This window comes from Triticum aestivum, chromosome 2D (assembly GCF_018294505.1).
Source record: "Triticum aestivum cultivar Chinese Spring chromosome 2D, IWGSC CS RefSeq v2.1, whole genome shotgun sequence".
Taxonomy (NCBI): domain Eukaryota; kingdom Viridiplantae; phylum Streptophyta; class Magnoliopsida; order Poales; family Poaceae; genus Triticum; species Triticum aestivum.
In genome coordinates, this window is record NC_057799.1 from 500,067,514 (window position 1) to 500,078,560 (window position 11,047).

The 11,047-nt window shown below is 46.4% G+C and overlaps 1 protein-coding gene across 1 annotated transcript; it reads right to left on the bottom strand.

The window, feature by feature from the left end:
* Positions 1-6,190: 6,190 nt before the first annotated feature.
* On the bottom strand, positions 6,191-10,538 carry LOC100192142 (probable WRKY transcription factor 12). The gene is made up of 4 exons (XM_044477766.1): positions 10,053-10,538; positions 9,875-9,960; positions 9,575-9,730; positions 6,191-6,581 (listed from the first exon to the last, which is right to left on the bottom strand). The coding sequence occupies exons 1-4, from the start codon at positions 10,323-10,325 to the stop codon at positions 6,407-6,409; spliced, it is 690 nt and encodes a 229-aa protein (XP_044333701.1). The 5' UTR covers positions 10,326-10,538; the 3' UTR covers positions 6,191-6,406.
* Positions 10,539-11,047: the final 509 nt, after the last annotated feature.

An 11,047-nucleotide genomic window follows, 5' to 3' on the forward strand; every position in this document is an offset into this window, starting at 1 on the left:
ACAACGCTCCAGGAACACTTCTATCCGATGGATGTGGAGGCAATCCTCAACATTCCCCTCAGCAGCAGAATGCTAGAGGACTTTTGGTCATGGCATTACGATCGAAAGGGGATATTTACAGTAAGCTCAACTTATAGGCTACTCACCGCGACAAAGCAGCAGCGTACAGACTGGCTTGAACACAACGACGGGCACTCTAATGGCAAAGCGGACAGCTGTTCATGGGCAAAGCTATGGGGAGCACAGGTTCCCTCCAAGGTGCGGGTCTTTGCATGGAGATTAGCGAAAACTTCCATACCCACGGGGGCTGTTCGTAAGCACAGAAGTATGGCCGAATCTGCTGAATGCTCGCTATGTCATGTTGCCGTAGATACATGGCGCCATTCTCTTTTTGACTGTCACATGGCGCGCTGCGTTTGGGCTCTTGCTGACGAAGAAATCACTGAAACCATCATATCCAACCGAATGGACGATGCCAAGTTGTGGATGTTTTGGCTGGTGGATACCCTACCAACGGCGGCCCTCGTGCGTGTGCTCGTAACGATGTGGGCGATTTGGTGGGCGAGACGTCGAGCAATTCATGACAGCCAGTTCTAGAGCCCCCTCGGCACTCATGTCTTTATAAACAAATTCATGGCGGAGCTTGATCAAATCTCGGAGAGGGGGGCACGTACCAGAGAGCTGCACACACAATCGAAGGGCTTGCATGCAACTTCAAGGGGCCTGCATGCAAGGCAAAATGACCTGCATGTAATCTCTAGAGAAACAGTGGGGCAGCCCGCACAGCCTTCATGGCTACCGCCGGAAGCTCATGAAGCAAAGATAAATGCGGACGGAGGTTTCTCTAAAATCGGGGACAAAGGTGCTTCAGCAGTGGTTTGTCGAGACAAGCATGGCAACTATCTAGGGGCTTCTGCTATCATTCACGAAGGCCTTCTCGACCCGGCAACTCTTGAGGCGCAAGCATGTAGTGAGGCACTAGCACTCGCCACAGACCTCCACGTCCAGTCCGTATGTGTGGCCTCAGACTGTCTTGAAGTTGTGACAAGGATAGCAGACGATTCCCCATGCAAGTTCTTTCCAATCCTGCAAGATATCAAGCATCAGCGGAAGGCTTTTAGCGATGTTAAGTTTGTTCATGAGAATAGGAGTCATAATGGAGAGGCTCATACCTTAGCTAGGGCTGCTGCATCTCTCCCTCCCGGGCGCCACGTGTGGCTTTCTTCTTTGCCCGATATCATCTGTATTCCCATGTCTTTGAACGTTTAATAAAGGGTACAGATTTCGCTAAAAAAAGGAGTACTCATTGCAAAGAATACTCCACTTTCCCAGGTCGCGACAAATGGCGCACATGCAGCGCGCCACTTGTCGCAACCTGTGAGTTTTCCCTTTTTTCGTAGATTCATTTATTCAAAACGTTTTATCTCTTAAACCGTGCGTCCAAATCTCGATCTGTTTTCACTATTGGATTCCTCGCGTCGAGATCTTCAAAACTAGATCCCATGTTGATAGGTTTTGATGAACTTTTCTTTTCACGAAAAAACCGGGTGAAAAAACCGAACCGGGAGCATGGTTTTTTCCCTTTCCGAAAGAGGCACACCCGTGCCTCTCGCGAAATCACAACCGTGCCTCTCGTGGAAGCAAAACCGTGACTCTCGTGGAAGGAAAAAAAACAGAAAACGCGTTTTTTTCCGTTTCCGAGAGGCACGGCCGTGACTCTCGCGAAAGCACAACCGTGCCTCTCGCGAAAGCAAAACCGTGACTCTTGCGAAAGAAAAAAACAGAAAACGCGTATTTTTTTCCCTTTCCGAGAGGCACGGCCGTGACTTTCGCGAAAGCACAACCGTGCCTCTCGCGGAAGCAAACCGTGACTCTCATGAAAGAAAAAAAACAGAAAACGCGTTTTGTTTTCCCTTTTCGAGAGGCACGGCTGTGACTCTCGCGAAAGCACAACCGTGCCTCTCGCGGAAGCAAAACCGTGACTCTCGCGAAAGAAAAAAACAGAAAACGCGTTTTTTTTTCGTTTCCGAAAGGCACGGCCGTGACTCTCGCTAAAACACAATCGTGCCTCTCGCGGAAGAAAAACCGTGACTTTCGTGAAAGAAAGAAAAGAAAACGCATTTTTTTTTCGTGCAAAAAAATTTTTTTCTCGAAATTTTTTTTGATCGAAAAGCTAAGAAAGACCGGGCGAAAACAAAAACGTTGAATAAACCCGGAAAAAAATGTATAAAAAGCCGAAAACGCGTGCGGAAAAAAAAACAAAATCCGAAGGGAGCGTTCAGAGCGTGACATGTGGCGAATGGCTGAGAGTGCGCCAAGTGGCGCTGATCGTTGCGAGGCTCCCGAAGGAGCGCTCGTTAACTAGTTGCTCCCGGGCAGCAGATCGCCCAGGCAGGGGCCATGTGGACCGGTCCAATAACTCGCTCGCAAACCGGCTGTCCAGAAACAATGGGGTCGATTTTTTCATATTAAAACAAATATAAAAAGGCAATGAAAAATCATGGTTTGTGTATTTTACAGTTTAAAACAAATCTTGATTTTTAGAAAATTTTCATGTATTTTATAAGTGTTAAAATCCATGTATTTTTAAAATGTTTGCGTATTTTAAAAAATTCATGTATTTTAGAATGTTCGCATATTTTAGAAAATGCAGGTATTAAAAATGTTTGTTTTTATTAAAAATGAAGACAAAAAGAAAAGAATAGTAGAAGCAGCAGGTTGGGATGCAAACACTATGAGAAAAGGTTGGCCCACAAAGCACAGTTGTGAATGAGAAAAAGGTGTTACGAATACATGGACACGACAGCGAAAAAATCCAAATAATTTCTATAAAATTTATTCATTTCAAGTATACTGTTAAATCATCTTAACTCATGACACCATTACCAGAATCCCTTAAAAAGAAGGACACCATCGCCAGAAGGAAAGATGTAACATTGGGAACATGAGATCTTTTTATTATGAAAAAAGATTTTGTTGCAGACTTGACGAGTTGTTCGCTTCAGAAACCATGCGAGTAACAAAAATCATAGCAAGCAAATCTTTTTTTCTGGGGTTTAAAAGGTAGGGGGTGGCCAAACTTTTCCCCTTGACCTGTCGGCGTCGCCGCGGCGTTCTCTACCCGCCGTCGATGGGAACCCCACATCTGTGTGTCTGGTTTGTGCCCCATAGGGTTCTCAAGTCCTCCATCATTGGTGAAGTTGTGGCACGAATAATGGTTCCTATCTTTCCCCATGTCTATGGCCATCCTCGGAGATGGTGTCGATCACAAGACATTCGTTTCGCTCTGATTACTCCCTCCGTCCTCAAGTACATGGCGTATTAATCTAGTCAAAAAGTCAATTCTTTCTGAATTTGACCAAATATATAGAAGAAAATATCAACAACTACAATATTGAATAAATATATTATTGAAATAAATCTAACGGTGGATATATTGATATTGATTTGATAATGTTTATCTTAATATTTTTGTATATATACTTGGTCGAACTTAGAAAGTGTTTACCTTCTGACTGAATTTATATGCCATCTATTTGGGGAGGGGGATAGTAACATCTATCCACAGCGGTGGCCTAAAGAGGGAATGTATCTACTTTATGTTTTTTGTTCTCTAGATCCATCTCCACGGGATGAAACTCGGCCAGATGCGGCTCCGTCAGGGAACTTGTGATGTTTGTGTTCCTCTCCTATGTTCTCAGAGTTGGGATTATCCTAGGAGAGGAACATCGATGACTTATTTGCCGCTGCTTTTACAAGCTCATGATCTTCGATAAGGTTACTATGGTAAGACAGGGACAGAAAGGCGATAAAGAACGTTGTTCACGGCGTGGTGTCAAGGGAAGTAGATGGAAGATGGTGATATTTTTTGAAGGACTTGTTTGTAATACTTTTTATTCTTGTTAGGGAGTTTTTCTTTTAAAGGGCTTATACCTGGCCTTGTGCCTTTTTCCACCGAAAGGAAAAAAAAGTTCCGGAAATACTTCACAGACGATACAACGCTGAACGACTCTCGGACGATGGCTAATCCAGCCGTTAGCTGCTGCTTCAGCTTTGCCCATGGATGGCGTGATATGCATGTCGTGCATGTATCGTCTGTTAATGTCGTCCATGTAGCAGTGCTCAAAAAGTTCATAGCAGAAAGCCAGAGGTGGCACAAAAAAAATGGTCTGCCAAACACTACAATACAACAGATTAAGGATCCGCTTGGTTCGGATTCCAAAACCAGCTTCTGCTTTGAAAAAACTGAATCTGAACCAAGGGCAAAAAAATGTACTGACAGATGATCAGTGGTGGCTGTATAGGCCGCGGAGGGGGCGATCGAACCAGTTCTTCTGCTGGAGTTGTGTACGCAGTTCTGCCACCCGTCTGGAACCCGAGTGCAACTTCAGGGCCAGGAGCCGAGTGCATCCTTCACTTTCAAACCGCTTGTCGCCCTGAATTAATCACACGGGCCGGCGTTTTATCAGTCCATTTTCTCCTTGGAACGAAGCTTTTCCAGTTTGTCACTCTCCCTGCAGATGCGGTCAGATCGACAGTAACTTGTGAATGGGAGTTTGTCCGAGCCCGTTTAGAAGCTTACTGGCGACACACAGGTGGATGCAGTCTCACCATCATTAGCAGGCCAGCCAGCATGCATGCATGCATGATGAGCGAGTACACATGCAAGGACCCCGAGCTGCCTTCTGGATTTTAGCCAGCGTGCTTGCAGCGCTGCGAGCTGCAGATAGCTATTGGATTATGCGTATACATGGCCGACAGACAACAAGATCATGGCCTCTCTTTCGGTGCCAAGCTCGGCATGCAATGCAGCCACGCCCAAGGCTTTAGGCTAGCAGCAGCAGCAGCAGGCACATGTGCATGATCCATCAGCTAGCTAGGCACTACTGTACATCTGGTAGTGGACGCTGCGTAGAGCATAGTGGAGTAGTAGTACACTGGTACTCCATCGGATAAATATGTGCATAAGGCGGAAATAGGTAAGATATGAGGCGGCCGATCCCTGACAGGCCGGCCCACCACCGACCCCATAGGTGTCCACAAAATCCCCAATCTGGCTTCCAGCTTGGAACCCTAGCTCACTCCACTCGCCTCTCTCGCTCCGTCTTGTCCTCTCCCCACTCGCATTCTGATCCAATCCGGCGCGACATCGAGCTCCGGCTCCGACGACGAGCTGGCTCTCCGCATTGCTTTGGAGCGGTCCAAGGTGGAGACCGAGAGCACCTCCGGATCTGCAGCTTCACCACAACTTCTGCGCTGGCCCAGCGCGGTCGCCGGACCTGGTCCTTTCCGGCCCGCGCTCAGCTCCGGCAGGACAGCGCAGTGCGCACCGCCCCCGCCCTGTCCCCTTCCCCTGCCGACCACTCCTCTGCGGGACAGCGGTGGGTGCTAGTGCCCGCACCATCGGCCCGCACACGCGCACTCCAGAATTGGAGGCGCGCGCCGCCCGCTACGAGTGGCAGCGGGCAAGGGAGAGGGAGGCGGCGGAGCGGTCCGTGCGCCATCGTCGCGGGATGCCGGTGGAGCTCCACGAGGACGAGCGGCTCCTCGCATGGGTCTATCGCCGGTCGCTCATGACGGCGGAGACAGACACTCGCCGCCTCCGGCGGAAGAACGCAAAGGCGCTCTGGCTAGTCATAGAGCAGTCGGAGTGGGAGGCGAAGGAGGCAGCTGCGGAGGCGGCTCGACTCGCCAAGCTGAAGTGACGGTAGGACAAGGCCATCCGCTGGATGAAGGGGCTGATCGTCCTGTCCTCCTCCGACTCCGATGACGGCAATGACGACAGCTCCTCCTCCTCCTCCTCTGACAAGATCCTCCACTAGCCGCAGATGCCTACAGCTACACCGGTGACCGGAAGGGCAAAGGCCCGGCGCGGAAGTGGTGATCCCACTCCTCCTCCAATATCTATATCGTTTTTAGTTGTTGATGTTTAAGAACTTGCATGGTGACAAACTCAGATGATCTTTTGGATGATGTGAAGCTCGTTTGTATCCGTTTGCAGCCGATTTTGTTGTCCGTTGTTCGATTGCGTAGAGTAGCTCACGCTGCATGTATGGTATGGATATAGGGTGCCTTATATGAGATACACGGATATAGAGAGGGAAATATGAGGCGTGCCCGATCAATGCCCGCGGACGCGTTTAAGGGGCCGGATTAGCACATCACGACTGTAGGTGCTCTAAGACATACATACCGATGCACAACAGGATATTATAACTCGATATATATGTTTACCCTCCACATTGCAATAATGGTGACTAGTCTATCTAAACCAAATTACCAAAAGCATGCATGCTTCTACCATACCCAGCTAATTTGAAGTGTTTTGTGTGCGTTTCGGCAAATATCGGCCGATCGATCAGAAGGAAGTGAAGGCGCAGCTGCCCGTGTGGTCGCCGCCGATCGATCAGAAGGAAGTGAAGGCGCAGCTGCCCGTGTGGTCGCCGCCGGCGTCGTCGTCGCTGCAGGGGGTGTGGGTGTGGCGGCCTTCGTAGGTGGTGATCACCATGCGGCAGTCCTCCGACAGCCGCTCCACACGCTTCTTCACGCGGCAGTTGCTGTGGGTGCACCGGTAGTAGCTCCTGCACGCACCCACACGTACGCAAATAAGACACACACACATATACAGGTTCAGAGAAGCCAATTTTGCCAGAAAAAATTCAGTAATTAATCCACAATAGATCTCTCGAGACACAGTACATCACATCACACGTGTCATAATAATCTATAATTGAAGTACTGGCACAGTTAACATTCATGAACACTGTATGATAATCATTGTGGAAAAAGATTGTAGTATCTATCACTACACACGTTCTTCAGTGTGAATACATGTATAACACTAAATATAGCAACAACACACCTAAGCCAAACCTCTTTTAAGTTTGACCGAGTTTGTAGACAAATATAGCAACATCTATAACACTAAATTAGCTTTATCAGAGTCAACATAACATGTATTTTCATACTATACATATTTGATGTTGTACATAGCAATTTATCTATAAAGTTGGTCAAACTTGAAAACGTTTGACTTGAGACTAACCAAGAACTTCAAGTTTTTGGAACAAAGGGAGTACAAGCTAAATGCAAGCATGGTCAGAACTTGACCAAAGCAGATAAGAAATGGGGGAAAGGGTCTCTATACAAAATAATAATAATTCAAAAACACCAAAACAGAAGGAAATAATACAGTATTGTAGAGGCATGCCCGCTTCAACCCAATAAGATTGGAGATTATTGAATTGGCACCGATGAATATTTGGTTACAACGCAGGGGAAGTCATGATCCATTGGAATTTTTCTAGGTTAGACTCAATGGAGTTTTCATTTGTAGTCAAGTACAAAAGTGTATCACAAGAAAGATTGGTAGGGTTTTTAATCCCACAAGCCTAACCAACTCTCTGGCTAGTTTCCGCCCCTGCATGGCGATTGTTGTAAGGAATGACAGTGGTAACCTTGTTTAAATTAATTAATAAATGGGATGTTTCTTAAAAAAAACTCTCTGGCTCGAAGGTTTAGAAAACGTAGTGTTAGGAACAACACGTGTTTGGTATATCATGTACTATCCAGATTCCTGAAAGAACTCAAAACACTAGAATTTCCGAATCCATGCATATAATAAATGATTCACAGCAAACGAACACATTGTAATTTAGTGTAGGAAAAGAGCGGAGATGATGGTGCATTGGACTTGAGGACTATTCACATGATTTTGAATGTATGTGAATAGGGAAAACGTAGGATTACAATATCATGTCACTCAAATGATGATGGTTTAATTTGTGACAAAGTTTATTTAGTTGCATGTATCACAGGAAAAACAAATGATTTTTTGTAAGAGGTTTAGGTGGATGCAAAGTTTCCTTTACAATGTAGTGCAAAGGAAGTCTTAGAAAAAAATCATGTGGCATTCAATCCTACAAATCATGCAATTCTTTTCCATTTTTTGCAGGTGATGTAACTATGATGCACACAACCAACAGCAACGCACACACACAAAGGATCATGCACATAAATAGCAAAAGTCATACATGACTGATGTTGTACCAAGGAGGATGCAAAAAAAAAAATGATGATCCATGCCGAGCAATTGCACATCCAATGAAGATGATGTAGGCATACATGATTTGAATGTGGACAAAACCACGCGAGCTAAAAACTGTGCATGCACCAGGCAAGCAACCCGGCCAGCAGCCAAGAGCGGTCTATAGGAACAGTTTATAAGAAATCCAGTTGCAATGCTCCAAAATTCCTATGAAAATCTTTGCAACAATATAGGATCTCAAAGTACAATACGGCGATGTTTGAGTTCATGTCAAAATTCCATTGAATTTGGATGGTAGAAATGAATTTCATATAATTTTGGCAACCCCAAAGCATGGTTGGACAGGTCATGGTATACTAATCAATCTAACACTACAATCTTTTTCATGGCATTCATATGATCAAAGTGTATGTAAATTCCTAAAGAATTTTATTTAATCAAGGACGCTCAGTTGAGTGATGCATATCAATTCGATATGTCTTGGAGATCGACACAACGATACTTCATTGTTATGCTTATTGTGTATACTAAATAATGAACAAGGCGCCCATTTTGGGAACACATGCTATAGTGCATATCTATCATACTTCCAAGTCTTTCTCAAGGTTATGTGTGGAGTGAGCGGAGATGGTAATGATTTGATTTTTTTAGAAACACCGAGTACAGTGTAGACGCTCGCATGCAAGTAAACCACCACCACATACACACACTCACACAACAACTACTGAAGACATGAGTTACGAAGCTTCGGATTGACGAATTCACCACATGGCCCACCGAAAGAATATATCACCTTAGTGGGGCACAAAGAGCATCAAACCTAAGGTTTGACCCCCGATGGGCTGTGAGTACAACCACCCTCATAAGAGTCCAAGCACAGGTTGGTTCTCGACAATGTTTGAATGTTGACCCAAAGGCTTGGAAAGTAGATATATGCGTACGGGTTTTTCAAGCAACTTAGAGATAAATGATTCATTTATAATGTGGGCAATGGATTAATTGTCACTTTTCTGATTACGAAGGGTAAATTACTTGGCTTCTGTAATCCAATAACATATCTTAAAATTGTTTGATTCAAAGGATTTTTTTATATAAAAAAAGAGGATTCCGGTCCTTAAGAATCCTCCTGTGTGGTTTTTAGGATTGTAAACATAGGAATCTTTCTAATGATTCGTTTGCACTAGATTTTATAGAAAAAAATTCATCAACATCTTGAAAGTAATTCTATGTCTTTCTGTGATGCAACCAAAAAAACAAAAACAAAAACATGTAGGATTTGAATGGACATGATATTGCTATTGCTATTGCTATCCCACTTTTTTTCTATTTCCGCCTTTTTAGAATCTGCAAATTAGAGTGCCCATTATGCGCAAACATAAATAAATAAATAGAGTGGCGATGAATGGGGACGACCGGCGGAATCTAAGGCACTTCGCAGTTCGCGCACATCCTCGAATTGGATCTGGGTATGTCATGCATATGTAGTACTCCTAGAAAACGAATTAGGGTAAGCACATGTGTGCATACCTGGGATGAAGGCTGTTCTTGACAACCTTCTGGCCGTACTTCCTCCACTTGTATCCGTCGTCCAGCACGTCCACTTCGCTCCTGGTCTGGAAGCAGAACCGCGGCTCCCTCATCTTCCTCCTCACCTTCATCTTTCCCTTCTCCGCCCCCTTCCACCTGCACGCCCACCACCATCCATCACCATACTCATCAGTCCCGTACGTAGCTAGCTCGTGAAACCCTAGCTGTTAGCACTATCACACGCCCAATCGTCCACTAACACGATACCGTACAGCAGGCATAGAGCAACACACATCTTACCATGAGCTCGGACCATGGCAGCTGGCTGTGGTGGTAGTAGTAGCACTAGCAAACTCGTTGCCCGCTCTGGCCGCCGATGTGCCCGCCTGAGAGAAAACCCAAGATTTCTAAGGAATCAAGGAAGAAACACCATGCGACAACAAAGGCGGTGTCAAGCATGCACGTCAGCGTCAGTTACCTCGCCGGTGCCGCCCAAGGGCGCGAACCCGGTGGACTTCTCGCAGGCGGCGGCGGAGTGGCAGAAGGGGATCCCCGGAAGCAGCGGGTACAGGCCTCCGCCATGGTCCGAGGAGAACATCACGCCGTGGTTCCCTGGCTGCTCTTGGAGCACCAGCGGCAGCTGGTGAAGCTTGTGCTGGTTCGGCAATGGAGCGAGGAGGGGAGGGGATGCGTACGGATCGAGCGCGTAGAGGCTGGGAAGGCACGCCCCCAGCTGGCTACCCCCTTCCATGCAGGATCATGCAAGCGATGGATCAGCGCGGCCTAGAAGCTTAGCTTGGGGGCATGAGATGCCAAGGAGAGGATAGAGAGAGGCTGAGAGAGAGAAAGAGAGAGGGGTAGGTGATTTCTTGCCTAGGTTTGAGAGAGAAAGGGGAACAAGAGCGGTGGGCAAGCTATAGCTGGGAAGGGGACTGGACAGAGACCCACCCTTTAAAGAGCCTTTTGCTCAAATTGTGGTACTGCTCGTTGCTGTAGCTGCTGATCCTGCAGATTCATCTATCGGCTCCTGCTTTTGTAGCTTGTGTGGTGATGCTTACCTGTTATAAACTAGCTAGCGTTGTTTGCATATGCTTTGTCAGTCATGCAACAAGTTCCCAAGTTCTTTCTATGCCAAAGCACATGATTTCACATTATTTCTCTAGAAGGAATTTCCGATTGTTAGAGTCATGCATTTTGATCCACGCACCAACCTACCGATCTACCGGATGGAGCTCTAGTTTTTCTTACTTTGGGGTTTTTTAGTAGAGTTATGTGGCGGCGCGCTTCGTTGATGGTGACGACGGTGCCAATCCGGAGAATAAATTTTTCTCAAGCCTCCCCATCTTGACGGTGTCGATTGTGGCGACTCCATGGCATGAATTCCTGCCGGTCTATCATTTGGCGAGGTTAGGGTTTGTTATTGTGATGGTGACGATGGCTTCCCTTTGCAGTTTGGTCCTCTGCCTCCTCTCT